This window comes from Aethina tumida, chromosome 6 (genome assembly GCF_024364675.1).
Source record: "Aethina tumida isolate Nest 87 chromosome 6, icAetTumi1.1, whole genome shotgun sequence".
Classification (NCBI taxonomy): Eukaryota; Metazoa; Arthropoda; class Insecta; order Coleoptera; family Nitidulidae; genus Aethina; species Aethina tumida.
This window is the reverse complement of record NC_065440.1, coordinates 18,222,035-18,247,470: the sequence shown is the minus strand read 5'-3', so window position 1 is coordinate 18,247,470 and position 25,436 is coordinate 18,222,035. Positions and strand designations below refer to the sequence as shown.

General features: G+C 35.0%; 1 protein-coding gene across 6 annotated transcripts in view; it reads right to left on the bottom strand.

The window, feature by feature from the left end:
- Window positions 1-216: 216 nt before the first annotated feature.
- Window positions 217-25,436, bottom strand: part of LOC109603739 (potassium voltage-gated channel subfamily H member 6) — a 30,158-nt gene continuing 4,938 nt past the window's right edge. The window contains exons 3-24 of one of the 6 annotated variants that reach the window (XM_049968539.1): window positions 23,574-23,726; window positions 23,376-23,517; window positions 21,617-21,808; window positions 21,461-21,558; window positions 21,253-21,401; window positions 20,887-20,967; window positions 8,443-8,680; window positions 6,558-6,739; window positions 6,124-6,144; window positions 4,643-4,797; window positions 4,341-4,582; window positions 3,905-4,214; window positions 3,702-3,844; window positions 3,438-3,631; window positions 3,231-3,387; window positions 3,066-3,176; window positions 2,730-2,801; window positions 2,104-2,336; window positions 1,809-2,051; window positions 1,618-1,754; window positions 1,413-1,560; window positions 217-1,216 (exon numbers count right to left, since the gene is read on the bottom strand). In XM_049968539.1, coding sequence (XP_049824496.1) covers window positions 1,178-1,216; window positions 1,413-1,560; window positions 1,618-1,754; window positions 1,809-2,051; window positions 2,104-2,336; window positions 2,730-2,801; window positions 3,066-3,176; window positions 3,231-3,387; window positions 3,438-3,631; window positions 3,702-3,844; window positions 3,905-4,214; window positions 4,341-4,582; window positions 4,643-4,797; window positions 6,124-6,144; window positions 6,558-6,739; window positions 8,443-8,680; window positions 20,887-20,967; window positions 21,253-21,401; window positions 21,461-21,558; window positions 21,617-21,808; window positions 23,376-23,517; window positions 23,574-23,726 — 3,440 coding nt within the window. In that variant the 3' untranslated portion in view covers window positions 217-1,177. Of the gene's footprint in view, window positions 1,217-1,412; window positions 1,561-1,617; window positions 1,755-1,808; window positions 2,052-2,103; window positions 2,337-2,729; window positions 2,802-3,065; window positions 3,177-3,230; window positions 3,388-3,437; window positions 3,632-3,701; window positions 3,845-3,904; window positions 4,215-4,340; window positions 4,583-4,642; window positions 4,798-6,123; window positions 6,145-6,557; window positions 6,740-8,442; window positions 8,681-8,827; window positions 9,308-12,472; window positions 12,506-14,525; window positions 15,295-20,886; window positions 20,968-21,252; window positions 21,402-21,460; window positions 21,559-21,616; window positions 21,809-23,375; window positions 23,518-23,573; window positions 23,727-25,436 lie in introns of those variants that run through there. The other 5 variants (XM_049968540.1, XM_049968542.1, XM_049968541.1 and 2 more) reach the window with 5 other exon arrangements.

The window sequence follows — 25,436 nt, the reverse complement described above, 5'->3', positions numbered from 1 at the left end:
AATGAAACCTTAAGTGTTTTAATTTTTATTTTATCCATTCAACTAAAGTTTATTCACTATAACACCAGGTTTTCTATGGTTCATTATCATCTGCTAACTCCATGGTGTAAATAATTGTTTTGAATTACACTTTTTTGTAGCATTCTAGTTGCCTAACTAACAGTTTTAATAAATCGAGGAATCCCCAATCTCCTGACACACACAATAAAAGTACAATTTGTATTTGATAGTTCTTTATTCGTTCTTGATGGATGAATATAATAACAATACATATTAAAAATATGATAAAACTGTGTATAAACATATATACGTCTTGTGCTTAAAAAATTCATCAGTAATATCATTTTAAAGCGACTTATTCATTTACCAGCGCGAAAAATTGCTACAACATATCCGATCAACAGTGTTCACATTTTCGCAATATAAACTATAGATAAAAATCGTTAAAAAAAAAGAAAACAGTAAACAACGCAACAAATCACCAGTTTTTCATCTGACGTCTTTTCTTTTGGAATATATAATTTGCTGATGCGGGAACGTCACGCACGTAAAAGTGGGCATTACAAATTTTCAGAAATCACATCTCAGTACAAAATCAATTTTCATTAAATTTTATGTATGTATATAACGACGGAATTTATAGGCGGCGGCACTTCAAACAAGTAACAACGTGTCTGCCCGTTGCCCACGAGTGTTTTTTTTTTTGTTATTATTAATTTTTTTGCTTTATACATGCGTTCGCTCAACAAGACGGACGTCAATCGGAAAACAATCGTCGTTCGAACTCCGCCGCGAGCGATTATGTTTTTAAGTATATTTAGTTTTCTTTATCCTCATGTAAAGACTAAAACCTTAAGACTTAATTTAAAAATAATCTCACTTATATTCCGGCCGTCAAGATCAATTCGAAATCCGATCCAAAACGAAAACGAACACCGACGCCGACAACCCACGAATAATTTATTGCTTTTCGAGTCGATCGATATGGAAATAATCACTCAAGTTATATATTTTTTTTTTTCAATAGATATGCGTACCCTCACACCCTTGAACATGGAATCGGATTTACGAACCGTTCTTTCGGTCCAATAACAATAATATAACAGTCTATAAAAAAGCTGATCCATCGGACCTCGGGTTCAATCACAAATATTCAATCAATTGAAAATCCTAACGGCTACTTCTTGGGTCGCTTCGGACTGCCTAACGGTGATTCCTACAAACAAATTATTAATCAATATATACTCGCGATCACTCAGAAACTAAAACACCGAGATCCAGTGGTAATAACTGACCCTGAAAGACCTCCAAAGTGTGGATGAGGACAAATTTTGTTAAGCTAAAACCACTGGATCTACTACTAGGTGTTATTTGTTCACTGAGTATACTTGTTTATTTTATATAGAAGGTACCAAGTCTAATTCGTCTAGAGACTCTAGTTTTGCGATCGGAGCACTCTTCTCCTCCTGCACGTCCTTCGGCTGGAGCGCCTCGCTCCAACTGAGATCCGGTACTTGCTGGTACTTGTCCATGTCGAACGTCTTGTTGAACGACGCAAACCTAACCAAAAGTTATATTACTAAACATCAACCAGCAACTTGTAGGTCCCGCGGTTACCTGTGCAACGGCTGCGAGTGGGCCTTGGCCGAAATGGGCTTCGGCTCACTGACCGACCGTTGGAACGTGCACCTGCTTCTGCCCGCGTCCCCCAACGTGCCAGATCCCGCCACCACCGCGTTCTCGTACTCCAGCAACTGCAACGGAAACCCGTGAGTCTAAGTCGTAGTTGATTTCGGTTAGTAACTTACGTCCTGCTTAAGGGTGGACACCTCCGACGACGACGTCTGTTGCTGCACCTGTTGCGTCTGCAGTATGCTCAGGATCGTCCTCACCTCCGACGCCAGACTGGACTCCAACGAACCGATGCGCCGCGTCAGCTGCTCGAGCTTCGTGTTGATGCCGTCCAGCTGCGTCCTGGACATCACCACCGAGTCCTGCGGTTGTTCGGAATGTTGGTAGACTGGCGACGGGAGGTTGGTTGGCGGATGAACCTACAACCACAATTTTGTTGGCTTCATTCGAAGGAGATGAGAGGGCACTTACACTTAAGCTAGTGGTGACGCCGTCGAGAGCGACCAGCGTTTCCTCCTGCGTCCCGATTTCGGGACCGTGCGGCGGACTGGGACTGTTCGTGTAGTAGCTGGTGCTGCTGGACAATGGGCCGGCTGAACCTCCGTGGGCGGGCGCCGCTTGTTGGTGTTGCTCCTGGTACATCCCTATCGACGACTGCCGTCTGATCGTTCTGATGCGGTGGTTCGAAGGGGGCGTCGATTGGGCTGAGAACAATTCCGAGGTAATTGCAGGTTGTGGACGCCGGAGAGGTTTTTGGCATGAGTCGTTTGAAATACAGATCGAAATCAAGTGTGCTGGAGATTCGTATTGGAACGTGTGTAAAAGTGTCGGAAAATGAAATTGTCTACTTGAAAACTCCATGCCAAAAATCAACCGAGAATTGGTCATAAACATGCCATAAAGCTTTGTTAATGTTAACTTGCAAAAGCTTAGAAATAGTATAAAAGACTGTGGGCACAGATACATACATTTACGTAGACGTCGTGTGATTCCGCAAGAAACTCCTTCCAAAATCACCAATGACTTTGATTGTAAGGTGAATAGTTGTGTGATGGTGGAAGGAGTTTTAATGGTGGATGATCTTACACCTAACTTACCTATCAGTGGTTGGTGGGTGGCTTTGTGCAGTCTCAAGTCCGGTATGCTTCTCTTCAGCTGGGACAGTACTCCTAAGACAATGCATAATGCGGTTTCACAACCCCAATTTGTGACCATCCAATAAAATACAAATAAAAATCATTCGAACTAACAACCAAAATTAAAATACTGGGGTCGGCCATTCCCTTTCAAAATCCATCGACAACTTATTGTAAAGTTGTTGAAGGATTCGAATCCATTAAAAAAAAACAAAACAAAACTTCAGTAATCAAAAAAGGTGGGTGTTATTATGTCGAGTGTTAGTTCAATCCTTGTTCAATCGGCATCCAACTTACCTGTAATCGAGTTCAAGGTCGACGATCTGCGCTTCTCCTCTCCGAACTCCAGGTTCAATGGTGTGACATCCTGACCCGCCTTGTCCGTAGAAAACTCCAAAATTCCGTGGCCTAAACAACCTATAGTTAATGTAATTATTCAACAGGGCACTTTAGAAACATCACCTGATTCAGATTCGTCGCTGTACTGAGACTCTTGACGTCCGTTCATCGAATTGCCACGACTTCCATTAGAGGCAACACCCCTAAAAAATCGTGCCTCTTTCACACCGTACGATTTTGGATGGAAGGACCGTCTGGGAATCACTCCGGCTTGGTCGTCCTGAAACAACAACCCGTAACAACCATCGTCACCTTTGTAATCACAGTTACATCTCTCAAATCCATTGTGATCTCTAAATTGTTCAGGAAATGATTGTAGAACTCCGGATACAGTTCCAGAACGTCCAATAGATCATCGCGATGTATTTTGTGCAGGTCGCAGTAAGTTAAGGCTCTGACATTGCAAGCTGATTTTCCTAAAGTTGTGTGGACGCATGGATTCTCTCCAAAAATGTCATATTTACCTATGAAATCATTTTTAATTAAATGTTCCTCGTATGTCTTAATTTTAGAAAGAAGTATTTAAGTACAAACCTAAAATGGCTACTACAAAATCGTCCTTGACAATTTCAATGGAACCCCTCGATATGAAGTACAAGGAAGTCAAAACATCACCTTTGTGCACCAACGTGTCGCCCGGAGGGGCGTGGGTCGTCTTAAATTTCAACGAAAATGCCCTGAAACCAAACAAGCCGAATTAGCGCACATTCCAGTGTTTGTCTGGGGGAAAATATCACCTCAGACATCCCGGACTGGCTCCGTCGAAGACGCTGCAGTTCTGCAACAGGTTTCGGTTCAGATGTAGACAAATATCGGCCTGCAGACATTCGGGGAACCCCTTGAGCACCGAGTTCATGTCGATGCCGTTCGTGTAGGTCCACGCGTGCTGGAAATACTCCTCCAGCCGTTGCCGCAGCGGATTCGGTATCTGGTGGAACCGTATGAACTCCCTCACACGCAGCATCTGCGTGTGGTAGCGGGCCGTGCCCGAGTACAGACGCTGTATGATGGCCGACACGTTGCCGAAGATGCTGGCGTACATGAGAGCTGAAAGTCGTTTTAATCTCAGTAGAAAAAGTTAATGGGAACGTCAGCAGGACGGATTAGGATAAGCCGCGTCCGGATATCTCGGATTTGTCGTCGCGTCAATCTGGATTAAAGCCGTCTACTTACATCCGACGAACATGACGATTATCGTGAATATTTTCTCCGATTCGGTGTTCGGTGCCACGTTGCCGAAGCCGACGCTCGTCAGGCTGGTGAACGTGAAATACAACGCCGTCACGTAGCGGCTCTTGATGCTCGGTCCGCCTGTCTTGTTGGGTCCGTAAAACTCCTGGGTGTCGTTCGCCAGACTGTCCAGCCAGCCGATTTTGTTCGGCAGTATCGACCTTTCGGCGTTCCCTATCGCGTACCTTCAATTAAACCGTTGGTGTCACCACTGCGCACGAGCAGAACTAATGGGGAGGTCTTACCAGATGCAGGCGAGCCAATGGGCGATCAGCGCGAAGGTGGCCATCAGCAATAATAGAACGGCCGCACCGTATTCCGAGTACCTGTCGATTTTACGGGCCACCCTCACCAGTCTCAGGAGCCGAGCGGTCTTTAGGAGTCCCATTAACGTGGTTGTCTGCAACGTTGTGCGGGTTTTAATGGTGGAATTTGGGGCGGTTTAGGTGGGGTGGTTTCAAGCGGTTGAAATGTGGTTGAGGTAGGTTTTTGTTGATACGTTTTTTAGGTGATAAGGTGATAAAAGAAATACAATAACTCCACAAAATAAGTCCACAAAATGCACAAAATTAAACGTAAATAACGAACACCCTGTATAAAATTTGGGAACATTAATAATGGCTTCCTATAGGATGGTCCTTGGTTAACGTCTATGCCAAAAATTAACATTGGTGGCTTTGCAGACCTTTCAGTTAGACCTTCAATCTGTCAAAATCTTTGGAAAAAAATTAATAACTCAAAAACCATTGGGTTTAGGTATAGGACATGGTATAGATGTTTTATTTGTATTCACATTTAGAATTTAAATATCCAAAAATATACAGGGTGTTCCGTTGAAAATAACAAAGTTGATATCACTTCCGGCGGAATCGGAAATGAAATTTTTTCAAAATAAATTAGAAATGTAGTTCAAATCAAGCTATAATCGTTATAAACATATCCTTTTTCGTTATCCTAAAGCTTCTAATGAATAAGTTAGGTGAATATTATTGAAAGTGTACTTTAAATAATTGAATATATTTTTATTAATAATAATGTTGAACTAAATTAAATTTAGTGTTACTATAATTAAACAGTTAAAGCCCGATGATAAAATGCTAAATAAAAGAACAGAAACGTATCAACAAAACCGTAGACAAATTTCACCTGAAATTCGTTAAAAACTGACGTTTCCATCATTCCATCGTCATTTTACAAACTTCTACTGGAAAAAGCGTCGGTATTTACATGCAACTCGGGGGGGGAGGAGAGGTGTTTTTACACAAAGCCACTTTAAAATTAAAACTGGCGGTGAAAAATACTGGTTTTAGTTTGGAAAAGCCTTCGACAAAAAATATACATATTAATTAAATCATCTTTGAACGCGGTCTAAAGAAAACCACTATTTGATTCGACGTAGGTACAAATATAAAAAATTAGATCCACATAGTCATGTTATTTTTGGCTAGGCAAATAGTGGTTTTGATTTTTTTTTACTTTAATATAATTATGTGACGCGCACAATATAATATAATATAGTATAAGTACCAAGCCAAGTTTACAGAAAGAAAGCGGAAGATTAGATAGAGAAGTAGTAAAAAATAAAAGAGCACAAAATTACCTGAGTTAGACTGTACAAAACTACTCTTCTAATCTACTAACTCAGATAGTTTTTACTAATCGAATAATATAAGAATAAGAATATATATTTTTTGTCCTGGAAAGCACTGAAACTAGTTAAAACTACCTCGTCTTTGTCCAAGCCCAACTATGTAGAAAAGAATACGTTAAAAAGTCAGGATAAAAAACTCATGTTCACTGTGGCAAACAGAAACTGTTTCAGTTCAAGTTATCACTTCGTATATTTATATGTCAAAAATAACATGACTATGGTGTGACATGTTTGTGTTTGTGTAGTGTACATATTTTCCAAAAATAAAAAGAGGTAGGAAGAACACTCAACATTCCTTTCATTGGTACCAAAATGCAAAAAACACATTTATCAAAAAAGGGACATCGATTCCATCAAACTAGTACTATGATCAATTGTTGTGCGGGCACGGAAACTGCAAGACATATTTGCTGCAGTTTCCGTTCGTCACGACAACAAAGGAGAAAAAACATCGAATAACACCAAAATGGACCGTGAATTCGTGCCGGTTCGTAAAAAAATGGTCCCACCTCGTCTGTGTTGTCGCCGAAAAGGAGCAGGTCGAAGGGAACGGCCGCCACCAGGTCTATTATGAACCACCCCTTCAGATAGTGAACGGCTATTCGTCCGGGCTCGGAGACCACCTCGTCCCCGCCACTGACGTATGTCGTCCGGAAGTTTATCAGAATGTCTATGATAAACGTTACGTCCACTGTAACGGAATTTGTTTTGTTAGGTGGAAATTATTTCTGGACGAATTTCAACGAGATAAAAAAACACAATGTTTTCTAGAGAATTACAAAATATTTTTTTTTAGTGTTTAGGTAAATGTTTACCAGTTTTTTTTGTGTGACAATAATTTACCCAGAATATCATAAATGATTAATACTTTCTAAATCAGAATATTTTCTAAGGAATATTATCATAAATAATTTCTTCATCTGTAAAAAAATTAATATTTTTTGAGTAAGAATTATTTCTAGGGAATATAAATATTTCTTCACCTATAAGAAGATAATTATTATTTTCTAAATTAGAATATTTTCTAAAGAATATTATAAATAATTTCATCCCCTGTAAAAATATTTTCTAAGTAAGAATAATTTCTAGAAAATATAAATAATTTCTTTATTAAGTAATTAATATTTTCTAAAACAGAATATTTTCTAAGGAATATAATAAATAATTTCTCCACCTGTAAGAATAATTAATAGAGAATATAATTTCTTCACCAATAAGAAAATAATTAATATTTTATAAGAAGTATTATAAATAATTTATTCACTTGTAAGAAAATAAAAACTATTTTCTAAGTAAGAATAATTTTTAGAGAATTATAATAAATTTTTTCACCATTAAGCAAATAATTAATATTTTTTAAGAAGCATCACAAATAATTTTTTTCCCTGTAAGAATAAAATAATATTTTACAAGTAACAATAATTTCTAGAGAATATAAATAATTTCTTCACCAATAAGAACAGAATATTTTCTAAGGAACATTATAAATAATTTCTTCATCTGTAAGAAAACAAACATAATATCATAAATAATATCCTAATCTGTAAGAAAAAAAAATATTTTATAAATAAGAATAATTTTTAGAGAATATTATAAATAATTTCTTCATCTGTAAGGAAAAAAATAATATTTTCTAAGTAAGATTAATTTCTAGGGAATATAAATAATTTCTTCATTAAGTAATTAATATTTTCTAAGACAGAATTTTTTCTAAGGAATATTATAAATAATTTCTTCACCAGTAAGAAAATAATTAATATTTTCTAAACAGAATATTTTCTAAGGAATATAAATAATATCCTCATCTATAAGAAAAAATTAATATACTCTAAGTAAGAATAATTTCTAGAGGTTATAAATAATTTCTTCATGCAATAAGAAATTAATTAGTATTTTCTAAGGAATATTATAAATATTTTCTCCACCTATAAGAAAAAAAATAGTATTCTCTAAGAAAGAATAATTTCTAGAGAGTATAAATAATTTCTTCACCAATAAGAAAACAAATAATATTTTCTAGAGAATGTTATAAAATAAAAAAAATATTTTTCTAATTGGAAATAGTTAGAATTTCTAGAGATAAATAAGAAAAGAAATATAGTTTTCTAAATAAGAATAATTTCTAAAGAATATCATAAATAATTTCTTCATCAACTACAGGAAGAAATTAATATTTGCTAAATAGAATTAATCTCTATTGAATGTCATAAATAACAACACAAAAATTAATATTTATCATAAACCAATTGAACATCCTCTAAGTCAAGAGTAATTTCTAGATATTATCATAAATAAATACATCACTAACGAGTAAAAAAAATATTTTCTAGTCTAATCTAGAGACTAAAATAATGAAAAATAAAAAAATAAAATAAAAACTAGAGAAGGGTTTACCGATTAGGTCGACAATGACCAAAGGATCATACTTCTTGTTGCTTTTCCTGTTCTCGTCGGGTTCGCTGAGCAGAAACGCGGCCACGTACGGCGTGAATATGGCCGTGTACATCACCAATATCAATATCACCCAGTCCCAGACCGCCTTGAACGGCGAATAATGGAGTATCGTGCAGTTGTGCAGCTTCGGTTTCTGGTGTTTGTAATCGGGAATCACGTCCGCCCCCAACGACAACACCTGCAAAATAATTAAACAAGTTTCAGCACCGTCCCAGCGTTCGGGGTGTCAGTCCGCTAAGGGTAAAGGGGTGGTGGGTGTCGATGAAAAATAAAACAACCAACAAGTCGAACGAAAGTTTCGTCGTGTCCAACATCCACGACTTACGTTTCCGATGTTGGCCGTGATGTTCTTGGTCGGGCTCTTCAAGTTCTGATAGTCCATCCTGGTGATGCCGTTGCAGGGTTCGATTTTAACCACACTCTTCCTGCTCTCCTCGAATCCGGTGCCCTTGATCCTAACGCTGGACCATTTCAAGGGGAAATTCAGCAAGTTACCCACCGACCTGTTCCTGCCGATCTCGTATTTGAGACTGCCGCCGACGGTGCGGGGCGTCTTCAGGTCGCTGCTGCTCTTCTTCAGCCCCCCAACGTCCAACTTCGTTTCGCTCGTCTTCCTGCTGCCGGACTTTCGCGACGACGACTTCCTGCGTTTCGCGTCCGGATTGCAGAAGTTCTGGATGTTGAGTATCTCGCGTTTGACGTTCTCGTGGCTCCGTTCCTCCAGCTTGTCGCCGCTGCCGGCCGACGTTATTATCAACGATATGTCAGTGTTCAAATTCATCTTTTGTTCGCTAGCGTTTAGCACCTACAGCCACCGAACAATAAATCGTAACATCACCCAATTTGTTGTTCAGTCCTCTACTGAGCGGCGGCGGCGGCGGGGACGGTTGTACGGATGCAACATTCATCAGGTCCACGTGTACCTGTTCAATTATTTACTCCCTTTTGTGTTTACAGCCTCCTGAGAGGATTGCGTGTCTGTTTATTGAACGGCCGTTCGTTTTAAACGTGTTTAATTAGTTTTTATGAATTGTTTCGAGTGCGAACAAGGGGGTGTAAACCACCCTCGTACCGTTCTTATCTCTCTGTGACGTTTTGTTTGGTGTTTTATTCATTCGACACGGCGCTTATTAAGTGAAAACCTCTTTGAAAACGTTCCGATACCACATTATTAATTGAATTTGTTGTTTTACTTTGCTCAAAATACTTGAAATGTTCCCGTTGATTGAATATAAACAATGTTTTAATTAGGGGATTTGTTATTTTACCTCGTTCATATAATTATTTGATTAAATTGAAATTTAATTAATTGAATGAATTAATATTGCTTTGTGAAAAGATTAAAATAATCAATTCATCGACTCAATTTGCTATTTTTAAACAACCATTGGGTCCAATTTATGGGCAATAAAAAAACAAGATAAAATTTTATACCGTAAATCAATAAAATTTGAATAATGACAGGCGGTAAAATTTTATTATCCCTTATTGATTTAGAGGAAGAATTCGGAAGCAATAAATTTAAACACAATTTAAAATCAATTGTTTTTAAAGTTATTTATTTGTGTACAATTTTTTATACAATTTTGCAAGAAATTTCAGTGTTTACAACCGCTGTTAAATTTCTAAAACGAGGAAAGTTAATAAAACAGGATGCTCACAGGATACACATATATTTTTAATCAATTCCCAACTTTAAATTGAAATAACTTTCGAACAACTCGAACTACAAACGAGATACAAACTGCCAAACATTGAGAAAACACTGTTCTATCACTTTTACCCTAAAGTATGTGACTATTTTATAATTATGTCCCCTTTAAACACTTCCGAAGTGTTTACAACTGTAAAAAGTCTCCAACAAGGAAATAATGTTAAGAAGTTGCCAAACGGGATGCTCACGTGTTACATAAATGTTTTCAATTAATTACCAAGTTTAAAACGAAGTAACTTTTCAGCATCTCATTTTAGAGAAGTGGATCAATGTGTCAAGTGTTTAGAAAACATTTTTTCTTTAAATAATTAAGAAGATTATTCTAATTAGTTCATTGTTTCAGTATTTACGCGAAATGAAAATCCAAAAATACTCATATGCCACAGAAATGTTTTTAATTAAATCTCATCTTTCAGTCATATTGATTGATTATTGACACGTCCTGAAAACATTATTGTTTTGCTTCTTCCGTCAATAATTAAAATGAATTTTCTAATTAGGTCATAATTTCAATATTTCTGGGGAGTTTACATCAGTTAAGAGTCACCAAGAAGGAAATTTTTTATGAAGAAGGAAAAAACAGGGTGCTTATATGTTACAGAAATGTTTGTAGTTAAAGCTCAACTGCAAATCGAAAAAGCTCAATCTAGAAACATGATTCAAACTCGAAAACTTTAAGAAAACATTACTCTTCAGCTTCCTCTATAAGTAATTAGCAACAATTTTCTAATTAGGTTATAATTTCAGTATTTCTGAAAAGTTTACAAGAGTTAAGTGCCTCCAACATGAATATTTTAAAAGAAGTTGGCAAAACAGGATGCTCATATGTCATAAATATGTTTTTAAATATCTCTCAACTTAAAATCGAAATAACTTTTAAACATCTCAATCTAGAAACATGATTAAAACTGCCAAACATTCAGAAAACATTACTCTTCAGCTTCTTCTATAAGTAATTAGTGACAATTTTCTAATTAGGTCATAATTTCAGCATTTCAGAAGAGTTTACAAGAGTTAAGTGCCTCCAACATGAATATTTTAAAAGTTGGTAAAACAAGATGCTCATATGTCACAAAAATGTATTTAATTAACTCTCAACTTCAAATCAAAATAACTTTTGAACAACTCAATCTAGAAACATGATTCAAACTGCCGAACATTCAGAAAACATTATTTTTCAGCTTCTTCTGTAAGTAATTAGCAACAATTTCCTAATTAGGACACAATTTCAATATTTATAGAAAATTTACAAGAGTTAAAAGTGTCTTACAAGGAAATTGTACACGAAGTTGATAAAACATATGTCACAGAAATGTTTCCTAATTTAATCTTAAAAGGTTAAATTTAATTTCGTGTAACAAGGCACGTTTTGGGAGAAGTTGGTCTCCGGAATAATTTTAATTAAATTTGAAACTTAAAATCGCAATTTTTGAACAACTCAAGCAAAAAAGGTGGTTTTAATTGCCAAAGAAAATGTTTGTCTTTTATTTCTTTGATAAATATTTTATTACTATTTTATAATGGTGATGTAATTTCGGTTCTTATGAAATATTCACACGTGCTGACCTTCTGAAATATGGCAAATTAATAAAAACCGGTACGGTAGATTAGTACATACAAACACAGAAATATCTTTAGATGAGCTGATTGTTTTTTAAAGACGCTTTATTTGTAAACAAGGCAAATTAAGTTTTCAATTAGGCTCCCCAAAAAAATGAAATTAAATTAGGAAGCAATCCTGCAGATTTCACATTCAATTTCAGTGTCACTAAAACAGCTTCATGCAGCTAAACAAATTAGTCGCATTACCATGGTAACCGTTTCAATCAAAAACTCATTATTCTTAGGTTACCAATGAAAAAAAAAAAAAAAAAAAAAAAACTCAACGTGCACAACAAGAAGTAGAGGACGACGGAAAGACAACCGTATCTATGTGTGTATCGCATTCGATACTCGGATACGGGGACAATCGATAAATAACACCTAAATAATTCACCCGTAAAATTACAACCCACAAACGGCCGGCCATCCACCTAACAACAACAACAATCCGTCCCCCCGCATCATCCGCATACACGCCAAACAAACGGAAGGAACAAAAAAAAAATGAACCCGCGGCGAAGAGCCCTCCTACTCTCTAAGGCCGCGGGATTCCCCCCATCACTAGTAAAACAAAACCAAACTACTGCTACACTAAAGCATCGCAATTTCGACCAACACCACTGACCACTCATTAAAACGACAACCAAATCGCACTTTTATCTGTGTGTACAAAGTATTGGTGATGGTGTGAACGGCGCGAGGTGCGTCCGACGCGCAACTGTCCGTACCGGGAAGCTGTGTGGGACAGAGCGGGAATCGGGAGGCGGCTGCGCCGTCCGTCCCGGTCCAGGAACGTGTTGCACACGGGACACATGGTTCAGTCGTTTTATCGACGGCGGCGGATTTCCATTGATGCCGAGTGGGTTAGGATGGGGACGCAGGCGTCGCGACGTTCTCGGTCTTCCGCACATCGATTTTACTATCTTCGGATGATTTACACATGGTTTACTACTTTGGGTTAATAATGAGCGTCGATGATTGCCCTGTTTTTACACGCACTGTTCGTAATGGTTTGAACTTTCGATATGCCACGATGTTACGCCGCAAAATGATTTATGATAACTTCTTCGACATGGAAACTTCTGGAAGAAGTTGGTAAAGCTGGATGTACGGTGTCACATAAATTTTCTAATTAGTTCTCAACTTTTGATCTAAAGTTATTTCGATATTACCAGTTGGAAACGGCATTTAACATGCCAGGCACTCAGAAATTATTATTCCTTAGCTTATTTCATAAATAATTCTGAAGAGTTAAGTCCCCAACAAGATGTTGGTAGAAACCTCAACTATTAATCGAAACAACTCCTGTAAAACTCACTCTAGAAACGTGTTTCAAACTGTCAAACATTAAGAAAACATTATTCTTCAGTTTTTTCTATAAGTAATTAGTAACTATTTTCTTATTAGGTCATAATTTCAGTACTTCTGAAGAGTTTAGAAGAGTTATATGCTTTCAACATGAATGTTTTAAAAGAAGTTGGTAAAACATGTTACTACATGTCACAAAAATGTATTTAATGAACTCTCAACTTCAAATCGAAATAACTTTTGAACAACTCAATCTAGAAACATGATCCAAACTGCCAAACATTCAGAAAACATTACTCTTCGGCTTCTTCTATAAGTAATTAATAACAATTTTGTAATTAGATTATAATTTCAGTATTTCTGAAGAGTTTAAAGGAGTTAAGTGCCTCCAAGATGAATGTTTTAAAAGAAGTTGGTAAAACAAGATGCTTATGTGTCACAAAAATGTATTTAATTGACTCTCAACTTTAAATCGAAATAACTTTTGAATAATTCAATCTAGAAACATGATTCAAACTGCCAAACATTCAAAAAACATTATTTTTCACCTTCTTCGATCAGTAATCAGTAATTATTTTCTAATTAGGTCATACTTTAAGCATTTCTGAAGAGTTTACAAGAGTTAAATGCCTCCAACATGAATTTATTAAAAAAAGTTGGTAAAACAAGATGCTCATATGTCACATAAATGTATTTAATGAACTCTTAACTTCAAATCGAAATAACTTTTGAATAACTCAATCCAGAAACATGATTCAAACTGTCAAACATTTAGAAAACATTACTCTTCAGCTTCTTCTGTAAGTAATTAGTAACAATTTTCTAATTAGGTCATAATTTCAGTATTTCTGAAGAGTTTACAACAGTTAAATGCCTCCAACATGGATATTTTAAAATAAATTGGTAAAACAGGATGCTCATATGTCACAAAAATGTATTTAATTAACTCTCAACTTTAAATCGCAATAACTTTTGAACAACTCAATCTAAAACCATGATTCAAACTGCCAAACATTCAGAAAACATTATTCTTCACCTTCTTCAGTCAGTAATTAGTAACTATTTTCTAATCAGGTCATAATTTCATTATTTCTAAAGAGTTTACAAGAGTTAAATGCCTCCAACATGGATATTTTAAAATAAGTTGGTAAAACATGTCACAAAAATACATTTAATGAACTCTCAACATTAAAACGAAATAACTCTTGATTAACTCAATCTATAAACATGATTCAAACTGTCAAACATTCAAAAAACATAATTTTGTAAAATTAATTATACGTACTACTAAAAATCTCTGTAATAATTGTAAGCAATGTTCATATATATTATCTTTATTTATAATAGAAAGCTTCTACAATGATTGTTCCAACTTCCCTCCGCTTCAAAAAATACAAACCTCATTGACTCCTCTCTTGACCTTCTCCTGATGGTTCTTGGAGCTCATCAGCACCTTGTACTCCTCCAACATGCCGTCGCTCTTCCTGCCGTTGCCGCTGCCATTCTTCGACTTCCTCCAGAAGTTGGCGTTCGAATTCTCCCTGTCGCAGCTGCCGATGAAGTTAATGTAAACCTCGTCGTCCGTCTCGACGAAGCTCTGCAAGCTCTTCGTCGGCTTGAACTTGATGAAGTTGTTCTCGTAGATTTTGGTCGCCGGCGATATCTGCGACCGCTTGTACTTGTGTATCAGGCTGTCGCTGCGGCTTATCTTGCCGATGCGGCTCGTCTTGTTCTTTTTTTTGGACGGTTTCGGTTGCGGTCGCCGATCGTAGACGTTGACGAAGTCGCCGTTGTCGTCGCGTTCGAACTCGTCGATTATGCGACGTATAATGTTTATGTTTTCGGCCGTTTTTTCCGTTTGCTTCGCGTCCATCGTGGTGGATTTTATGAGCATTTTCGGCGCACTCGCAGCGTTCTTAACACCATACTTGCCGACACTCTGTGTACGCTACGTTTTTTTTTTCTACTGTACGTGTGCTATTTGCCAAAGCGCAAACTATTTTACTCGGTCTAGGGATTTTAGCAAATAAAATGAAGGCAATACTAACTAATTAATTAAAATTGCCTAAAGGTTTGATTAAGGTTTTTTAAGTTATTATTTTCTATTGTTTTCTATTTTCTACAGAATAAATTAGCAAACAGAATCACTTCAACAGATTATTATGTCACAAAAATGTATTTAATAAACTCTCAACATTAAATCGAAATAACTTTTGAGCAACTCAATCTAAAAGCACGATTAAAACTGCCAAGCATTCAGAAAACATTAGTCTTCTGCTTATTCTATAAGTAATTAGTAATTTTTTTCTAATTAGGTCATAATTTCAGTATTTCTGAAGAGTTTACAAGAGTTAAATGCCTCAACATGGATATTTCAAAAGAAGTTGGTAAAACAGGATGCTCATATGTGACAAAAATAAATTTAATGAACTCTCAACTTCAAACCGAAATAACTTTCGAACAACTCAATCTAGAAATATGATTCAAAATTGCCAAACATTCAGAAAACATTATTTGTCACCTTCTTCAGTCAGTAATTAGTAATAATTTTCTAATTAGGTCTTAATTTTAGTATTTCTGAAGAGGTTACAAGAGTTAAGTGCCTCCAACATGAATATTTTTAAAAAAAAGTTGGTAAAACAGGATGCTCACATGTCACAAAAATGCATTTAATAAACTCTCAACTTCAAATCAAAATAACTTTTCAACAATCAATCTAGAAACATGATTCAGACTGCCAAACATTCAGAAAACATTATTCTTCTGCTTATTCTATAAGTAATTAGTAATTATTTTCTAATTAGGTCATAATTTCAGTATTTCTGAAGAGTTTACAAGAGTTAAATGCCTCCAACATGGATATTTCAAAAGAAGTTGGTAAAACAGGATCCTCATATGTCACAACAATGAATTTAATGAAGTCTCAACTTCAAATCGAAATAACTTTTGAATAACTCAATCTAGTAACCTGATACAAACTGCCAAACATTTAGAAAACATTACTCTTCAGCTTCTTCTATAAGTAATTAGTAACAGTTTTCTAATTAGGTCATAATTTCAGTATTTCTGAACAGTTTACAAGAGTTAAGTGCCTCCAACATGAATATTTTAAAAGAAGTTGGCAAAATAGGATGCTCACATGTCACAAAAATGCATTTAATAAACTCTCAACTTCAAATCAAAACAACTTTTCAAAAACTCAATCTAGAAACATGATTCAGACTGCCAAACATTCAGAAAACATTATTCTTCACCTTCTTCTATAAGTAATCAGTAACAATTATCTAATTAGGTTATAATTTCAGTATTTATGAACAGTTTACAAGAATTAAGTGCCTCCAACATGAATATTTTAAAAGAAGTTGGTAAAACAAGATGTTTATATGTCACAAAAATGTATTTAATTGACTCTCAAATTTAAATCGAAATAACTTTTGAACAACTCAATCTAGAAACATAATCCAAACTGCTCAACATTCAGAAAACATTATTCTTCACCTTCTTCTGTAAGAAATTAGTAACAGTTTTCTAATTAAGTTATAATTTCAGTATTTCTGAAAAGTTTACAAGAGTCAAGTGCCTCCAACATGGATATTTTAAAAAAAGTTGGTAAAACAGGATGCTCATGTGTCACAAAAATGGATTTAATTAACTCTCAACTTTAATTCGAAATAATTTTTGACCAACTCAACCTAGAAACGTCATTCAAACTGCCAAACATTCAGAAAATATTATTCTTCACCTTCTTCTATAAGTAATCAGTAACCATTTTCTAATTAGGTCATAATTTCAGTATTCTTGAAGAGTTTAAAGGAGTTAAATGCCTCCTGTAAGAACATTTAACAGAAAGTCGATAAAATATAATTCTCATATGTTATTAAATGTGACCTTCAAATAGAAATAACCAGTTTATCTAGAAAATTCATAGAAACTATAAACATTATTTTTGCTTCTTCCATAAATAATTAGTAAGTCCCAACTTTAAGTGGAAATAACTCTTGAACAACTCAATCTAGAAACGTGAGTCAAAGTGTGAAAATTTCAGAAATTATTATTCTTTTATTTTTTTTTATAAATAATTAGTAATTCATTACCAATTAAGTTATAATTTCGTATTTATGGGGTATTTATGTGTTAAAAGTTTCCTGTAAATATATTTGTAGAAATTTGGTAAAATTGAAATCTAGAAAAGTGATTCAAACTGCTAAACATTCAGAACATCATTCTGTAGCTTTGTTCTAAAACAGTACGTAACTATTTCAGTAGTACATCATAATTTGAGTACTTCTTTGTGTAATATTTAACACCTGCCAATTTTTTCCAATTTTAAAATAATATTTTACTTTCAGCACCATAATTTCAAACCTTTACTGTAAAAATCGTAAATAAAAAAGCGTCTAGTTGTTAAAAAGTGTCATGCTCAACGTCTACAGTAACTAATGCTAAGAAAACGCCGGCGCATCCGCCAAAATTTCAACTCCCAAAGCAGACACGCGAGCTATGAATATTAAATCAGGCTGTACCGTAACCCCCCCATCGCTATCGATTGCATTTTCACTTTTCCCATGCATGCGAAATGTGCCTCCAACAATTTCAAGGTTCCCAACGAACCGGCCAATCGATGCGAGAGGACTGGAAAGTACTTTCGGTACGTCGATGTGGAGCGGTGGATCCGGCGTGTCCGCCCGAAAATCGATAGCTACAATGCGACATAAACGCATCGTCCCCCCGACTCTTGGCCGTCTGACGTTTTCCGATGCCCACGGAACCACGTCGACGGCCGTGCCTGCTCCGCATCAAAAGCTATTACCAAAAAAATGGGTGTGTACGTGTGTATTGAAAAAAAAATCCAAAAAACCAACGCCAAGCTTTTTATTGTCGAAATATCCAAAAATGAAAAATAATGGGGATCAAAAATTACAAGCGCCTTTTGCCTTTTGCAGATTTATCGTAAACAAACCGTTTATCACGCACTTTCGCACCGGACTGTTGTTGGGGTTGCTACGTACGACATTATGTGTGTACGGTCTTCGGTCGGCGACTGAGCGGGTTTCGCTTTGGTTTTGTTCCGTTTTCAATGTTATTCGTACGCCGTGGCCAGGGACGGATTTCGCGGGAATCGCGGGCTTGTATTTCGGTCAAGGACGACACAAATCTTTTTAAAAGTGTTCAAGTGTGATTTTAAAAATTAGAAAAAAATGTTGTTCACACTTATTAATTTGATTGTTTTGCTTAAAACGTATTTCTAAATTGAAATTACTCAATCTAGAAAGTTAATTCGGACAATCAGGTATTCAAAAATCGTTATAAAACTGAAAACTTATGAAAAGTTAAGAAAACTGCTGCACAGAAATATTTTCGATTAAATATCAAATTTAAATCCATATAATTTTGGAATAACTCAATCTAGAAACATAATTGGAACTACCAAGCATTCAAAAACGGTTATTAAAGTACTTAAGAACTAAAAACTTATGTTTTTGAATAAATATCATTTTTAAATTCATATAATTTTGGGACATCTCAATCTAGAAATGTGGTTGAAACTACCAAGCATTCAAAAAAGGTTGTTAAAGTTATTCAAAACAGAAAACTTACAAAAAGTTAGGAAAACAAGGTGTTCATATGTCACAGATATGTTTTTGAATAAATATCAATTTTAAATCCATATAACTTTGGAATAACTCAATCTAGAAACATAGTTGGAACTACCAAGCATTCAAAAATGGTTATTAAAGTGCTTCAAAACTGAAAACTTCCAACAAGTTAGGAAAACAAGGTGCTCATATGTCACAGATGTTTTTGAATAAATATCAATTTTAAATCCATATAATTTTGGAACAGCTCAATCTGGAAACGTGGTTGGAACTACCAAGTATTCAAAAATGGTTATTAAAGTGCTTCAGAACTAAAAACTTCCAACAAATTAGGAAAACAAGGTGCTCATATGCAATAGATATGTTTTTGAATAAATATCAATTTTAAATCCATATAATTTTGGAACAGCTCAATCTGGAAACGTGGTTGGAACTACCAAGTATTCAAAAATGGTTATTAAAGTGCTTCAGAACTAAAAACTTCCAAAAAGTTAGGAAAACAAGGTGCTCATATGTCACAGATATGTTTTTGAATAAATATCAATTTTAAATCCATATAATTTTGGAACAACTCAATCTAGAAACGTGGTTGGAACTACCAAGCATTCAAAAATGGTTATTAAAGTGCTTCAGAACTAAAAACTTCCAAAAAGTTAGGAAAACAAGGTGCTCATATGTCACAGATATGTTTTTGAATAAATAACAATTTTAAATCCGTATAATTTCGAAACAATTCAATCTAGAAACGTGGTTGGAACTACCAAGCATTCAAAAATGGTTATTAAAGTACTTCAAAACTGAAAACTTTCAAAAAGTTAGGAAAACAAGGTGCTCATATGTCACAGATATGTTTTTGAATAAATATCAATTTTAAATCCATATAATTTTGGAACAACTCAATCTAGAAACGTGGTTGGAACTACCAAGCATTCAAAAATGGTTATTAAAGTGCTTCAGAACTAAAAGCTTCCAAAAAGTTAGGAAAACATGGTGCTCATATGTCACAGATATGTTTTTGAATAAATATCAATTTTAAATCCATATAATTTTGGAACAACTCAATTTAGAAACGTGGTTGGAACTATCAAGCATTCAAAAATAGTTATTAAAGTTCTTTAAAACTGAAAACTTCCAAAAGGTTAGGAAAACAGATGCTTATATGTCACAGATATGTTTTTGAATAAATATCATTTTTAAATTGATATAATTTTGGGACATCTCAATCTAGAAATGTGGTTGAAACTACCAAGCATTCAAAAAAGATTATTAAAGTTATTCAAAACAGAAAACTTCCAAAAAGTTAGGAAAACAAGATGCTCATATGTCACAGATATGTTTTTGAATAAATATCAATTTTAAATCCATATAATTTTGGAACAACTCAACCTAGAAATGTGGTTGCAACTATCAAGCATTCAAAAATGGTTATTAAAGTTATTCAAAACAGGAAACTTCCAAAAAGTTAGGAAAACGAGGTGCTCATATGTCACATAAATGATTTTGATTAGACATCAATCACAAAACGAATTAATACTCAAACAATTCAATCTAGAAATGACATTAAGATTGACAAATATTATAGAAACATATTACTACAATTTTATAAAGTGTATCTAATCTTTGAAAGCCACAGCTTGATTATTATTGCGGTAAACCAAAATACTTAAAGAGATATGTTAATTTCAGATAATTATTCAGAGTACATGATTTACACACACTTAATTTCTGATTCAAGCAACCCAATACAAAATAATAATCCATTACTGTTCTGTTATCGTAACTTCTTTTTGGCAACATTCCATTGCTTTGTTTTTTGGGAAAAATCAATGATCGCGACTTTTGTTGCCAAAGAAAACTCCAACAACTCATCGTACATGCTCAAATTCAAAACACGAGAATGTCAGATGACTTATTATTTTTATGATTGGACATTCCATATGTTCATATTTCCTTAACGATCACTATAAATTATATCATTTTAATGGAACGTTTTATTAGTTACGTCTATAAATAAATTTTTATTGTATTCCAGATATTTAACTAAATATAAGTTTCACTCGAACACACATAACACATACACATAATTAGTGATACATTGTTTTAAAATTTATTATTATTTATTTAACAGTACAAACACTAAAAATGTGACAAGTTTGTACTTACTTGTGCGACTTTTTCCCCCATTTTGGGCGTGTGGATGCCACTCTGGAAGTACTTGGCTGAACCATTGTCTTGGAAGGAGAACTGAAACGAAAATCACACCTCAACATCGCCATCCAATTCAAAACAACCCCAATAATACACACACAAGCAATTTTTTCATAATTCATTTTCTACCAGCAAATAGAAAAAACCGAAAGCCGCACTGCCCAACAAAACTATGTCACTACAAGAGAGAGCCGAGACTATAAATAAACTGGGAGGAATTAAGAAACCCAAACCGAAAATAACTCACGTTCTGGAGGAAATGCGCTTTCGCAGCGTACGTATATTTATATAAAAAAAGGAGAAGCAAAGAGGCATACGTACTTGCGGACAAACCTTTTGTCTTAAGCTGTCCGTCGGATTGGACAGGCTGGGACTCTTGCGTTCGTTGGAATGTTGGGCCGTCCTGTATCTTTGCAGGTCGCTCTCCGACGACACGTTGGGGAACTGCTTCGACAGCGTCGGCTTTTGTGCTACAAAACCCACAAATCAATCGATTTCCAATTCGGTAAAATAGTCTAGGAGTTGGTACCTTGAGTGACGCTCGGATAGCCGGTCCGGAAGCACTGTCTCCTGGCGATGGCGTCCAGGCTGGTGGCGTGGGCGACCTTAGACGAGACGCTGTAGTGTCTGAAAGCGGTACGGAATGTCAAAAATGGGCGGGATTGGCGCGAGTGCGATCGAGTACCTGTTGCAGTTGTTGAGGAGGGGTTGGCGGACGCCGCGTTCGGTGCTCTCGCCCCGCTCGAACGACGTATGGTGGGAGGCGGGGGCGCTGCGCGAGACCGTGAGGGCGGCCGCCTCCCTCGGCGCAGACAGCTGGGCCTTCTCCACGTCCCGGACCCATCCTTGTTCGGTCGACGAGTGCGAGGTCAATGGGCTGAAATGTCACAAAAATGTGTTTAAGTATTTCTCAACTTTAAATCGAAATAACTTTTGAACAACTCAATCTAGAAACTTGATTCAAACTGTCAAACATTCAGAAAACATTACTCTTCATGTTTTTCTATAAGTAATTAGTTACAATCTTCTAATTAGGTTATATTTTCAGTATTTCTGAAGAGTTTACAAGAGTTAAATGTCTCCAACATGGATATTTTGAAAGAAGTTTGTAAAACAGGATGCTCATATGTCTCAAAAATGTATTTAATTAACTCTCAACTTTAAATCGAAATAACTTTTGAACAACTCAATCTAGAAACTTGATTCAAACTGCCAAACATTCAGAAAACATTATTCTTCACCTTCTTCTGTAAGAAATTAGTAACAGTTTTCTAATTAGGTTATAATTTCAGTATTTCTGAAAAGTTTACAAGAGTCAAATGCCTCCAATACGAATATTTTAAAAGAAGTTGGTAAAACAGTATTATTCTTCAGCTTCTTCTATAAGTAATTAGTAACAATTTTCTAATTAGGTTATATTTTCAGTATTTCTGAAGAGTTTACAAGAGTTAAATGCCTCCAACATGGATATTTTGAAAGAAGTTTATAAAACAGGATGCTCATATGTCTCAAAAATGTATTTAATTAACTCTCAACTTTAAATCGAAATAACTTTTGAACAACTCAATCTAGAAACTTGATTCAAACTGCCAAACATTCAGAAAACATTACTCTTCAGTTTCTTCTATAAATAATTAGTAACAATTTGTTTATAATTTCAGTATTTCTGAAGAGTTTACAAGAGTTAAATGCCTCCAACATGGATATTTTGTAAGAAGTTGGTTAAACAAGATGTTCATATGTCACAAAAATGTATTTAATTAATTCTCAACTTCAAATCGAAATAACTTTTGAACAACTTAATCTAGAAACTTGATTCAAACTGTCAACATTCAGAAAACAATACTCTTCAGCTTCTTCTATAAGTAATTAATAATAATTTTCTAATTAGGTCATAATTTCAGTATTTCTGAAGAGTTTACAAGAGTTAAATGCCTTCAACATGGATATTTTATAAGAAGTTGGTAAAACAGGATGCTCATATGTCACAAAAATGTTTTTAGTTAACTTTCAACTTCAAATCGAAGTAACTTTTGAACAACTCAATCTAGAAACTTGATTCAAACTGCCAAACATTCAGAAAACATCACTCTTCAGCTTCTATAAGTAATTAGTAACAATCTTCTAATTTGGTTATAATTTCAGTATTTCTGAAGAGTTTACAAGAGTTAAATGCCTCCAACATGGATATTTTGTAAGAAGTTGGTAAAACAGGAAGCCATATATCTCAAAAATGTATTAAATTAACTCTCAACTTTAAATAGAAATAACTTTTCAACAACTCAACTTAGAAAACATTCAGGAAACATTGCTTTTCAGCTTCTTCTATAAGTAATTAGTAACTAATTTTTAAATAGATCACAATTGTAAATATAACAATATTCTTCAATACATTTAATCATAATAACATTATAAGACAACACAGCGTCAGTTTATAAAATTACCATTGTTCCAAATTATCCTCCTCCTCTTCAGCAGCGGTAACATCACTGGGCGGCGTCAAATAGCCGGCTAACCTCAACCCACGACCCCGCAAATTCGAACCGAGACGCAGCGACTGCCGGAACGACGCTCTGGCCCGGTCGACTGAAACCAAATCGCAACAATTAAAAGGATATTAACAAAAAGAATCAAATACTCACATTTGCTGAGCCGATTCGGCTTGGCGACCGGGCTAGTTTCGACGGATTGGGCCGGTGCCGTCGTCAGATCCTCGAAATTGATGATGATCAGACTGATGTCGTCCACGTCGCTTCGTATCGGGGCGATCACCTCTGAGCAAAGGAATTTTGAGCCTGCACGATAAATAAAATAAATAAAACCAATTGAAACGTGGAATAAAAACACGATGTGTGTGTGTGTGTCTTTATGTGATCGGCATCGAGGCGAAACTAAAAGTTCGGGCAATCGATAGCGTCGCATACGAAGGTGAAAGGGCTCCTTATTTCCGAAATGCATGATATTTAAAGAAGGGCACAGGTCCGTATCTTTAATCGATTTCGGTGTAACGCGTGATCCATTATTTTAATGAAAACGTTGCCATGTAAAATATGATTAGTTCGAAGGAATTATTTTGTGTTCGAGTGTTTTAATCTATTTCGATTGAATGAGACCAAAATATACATAAAGAAAACATTCCTAAATGTCAACTCACTTATTTACTACAGGATTGTTTTTAGGTTGGAACTATATCAAAACCGCACTATGAATTCACAACAATTTACATGTTTTAAAAGTACGTCTTTAAGGAATTTATATTTTACTACAGGATTTTGTTTAAACTACAATATTGCCAAAACTACTTAATGGATTGACAAGTATTTTACATGCTTTGAAAGTACATTTTTCAGCGAATAATTTGATGTGTTATTTATTATGTTAGGAATTAATAGGAATAAATTATTCAGGGGAGAGACACCTCAAAATGTCTATAAACATATTTACTACAAGGTTTTGTTTAGAATTCAATATTGTCAAAACCAGTATATGTTTTTGAAAAACATTTTACATGCCTTAAAAGTACGTTTTTTACGAATACTTTGATGTATGATTTAGGGTCTTTGGATTGAATAAGAATGAAATATACAGGGGAGACTTTTTCCAAACTATTTTACTACAAGGTTTTGTTTAGACTACAATATTCTCAAAACCAGTATGTGTATTGACAAGTATTTTACATGCTTTGAAAGTACATTTTTTAACGAATATTTTGATGTATTATTTATTATATTAGAAGTTAATAGGAATAAAATATTCAGGGGAGAGACACCTCAAAATGTCAGTAAACTTATTTACTACAAGGTTTTGTTTAGAATGTAATATTGTCAAAAACCGTAAATGGTTTGAAAAGTATTTTACATGCTTTGAAAGTACGTTTTTCATCGAATAATTTGATGTATTATTTATTAATTTCGGATTAACTAGGAATGAAATATACAGAGGAGAGGTGAATTTGTGAATAAACTTATTTACTACTTGATTGTGTTTAGAGTGTCAAAAACAACTTTATGGATTGATAAATATCGTACACGCTTTGTAATCATTTTATTCAACGAATATTTTGATGTGTGATTTAATTTATTTTGATTAAGAATAAAATATACATGGATGTAGTAATCTAAATATCATCGCACTAATTTATCGCAACAATAAGAAAATAAACAGAATCAAATAGAGTTCACGATTGAGACGATCAATTTAAAACGATTCCCCGAAAATAAACAAATCAATGAAAATTTTTATGGAATATATTTAGCAGTAATTCGTTGTGTCATCGCGACACAAATTTATCAACGGCATTCGCCGCAAAAGAAAACAGAAACCGAGTGAAAACATCGCGTTGTAGTTTTGCCAAAAACGCTTAACCTTCCAAGGTATTTTCAGCCACGTTTCTTATTTTTACCTAAGGGTATTTAACCATTGGCAGGAAGAGATTGTTCGCGAAACGGGGTCAGATAAGAAAGTCGACATTAGGAACTGAAAACACATCATCGGTATCGATTAAT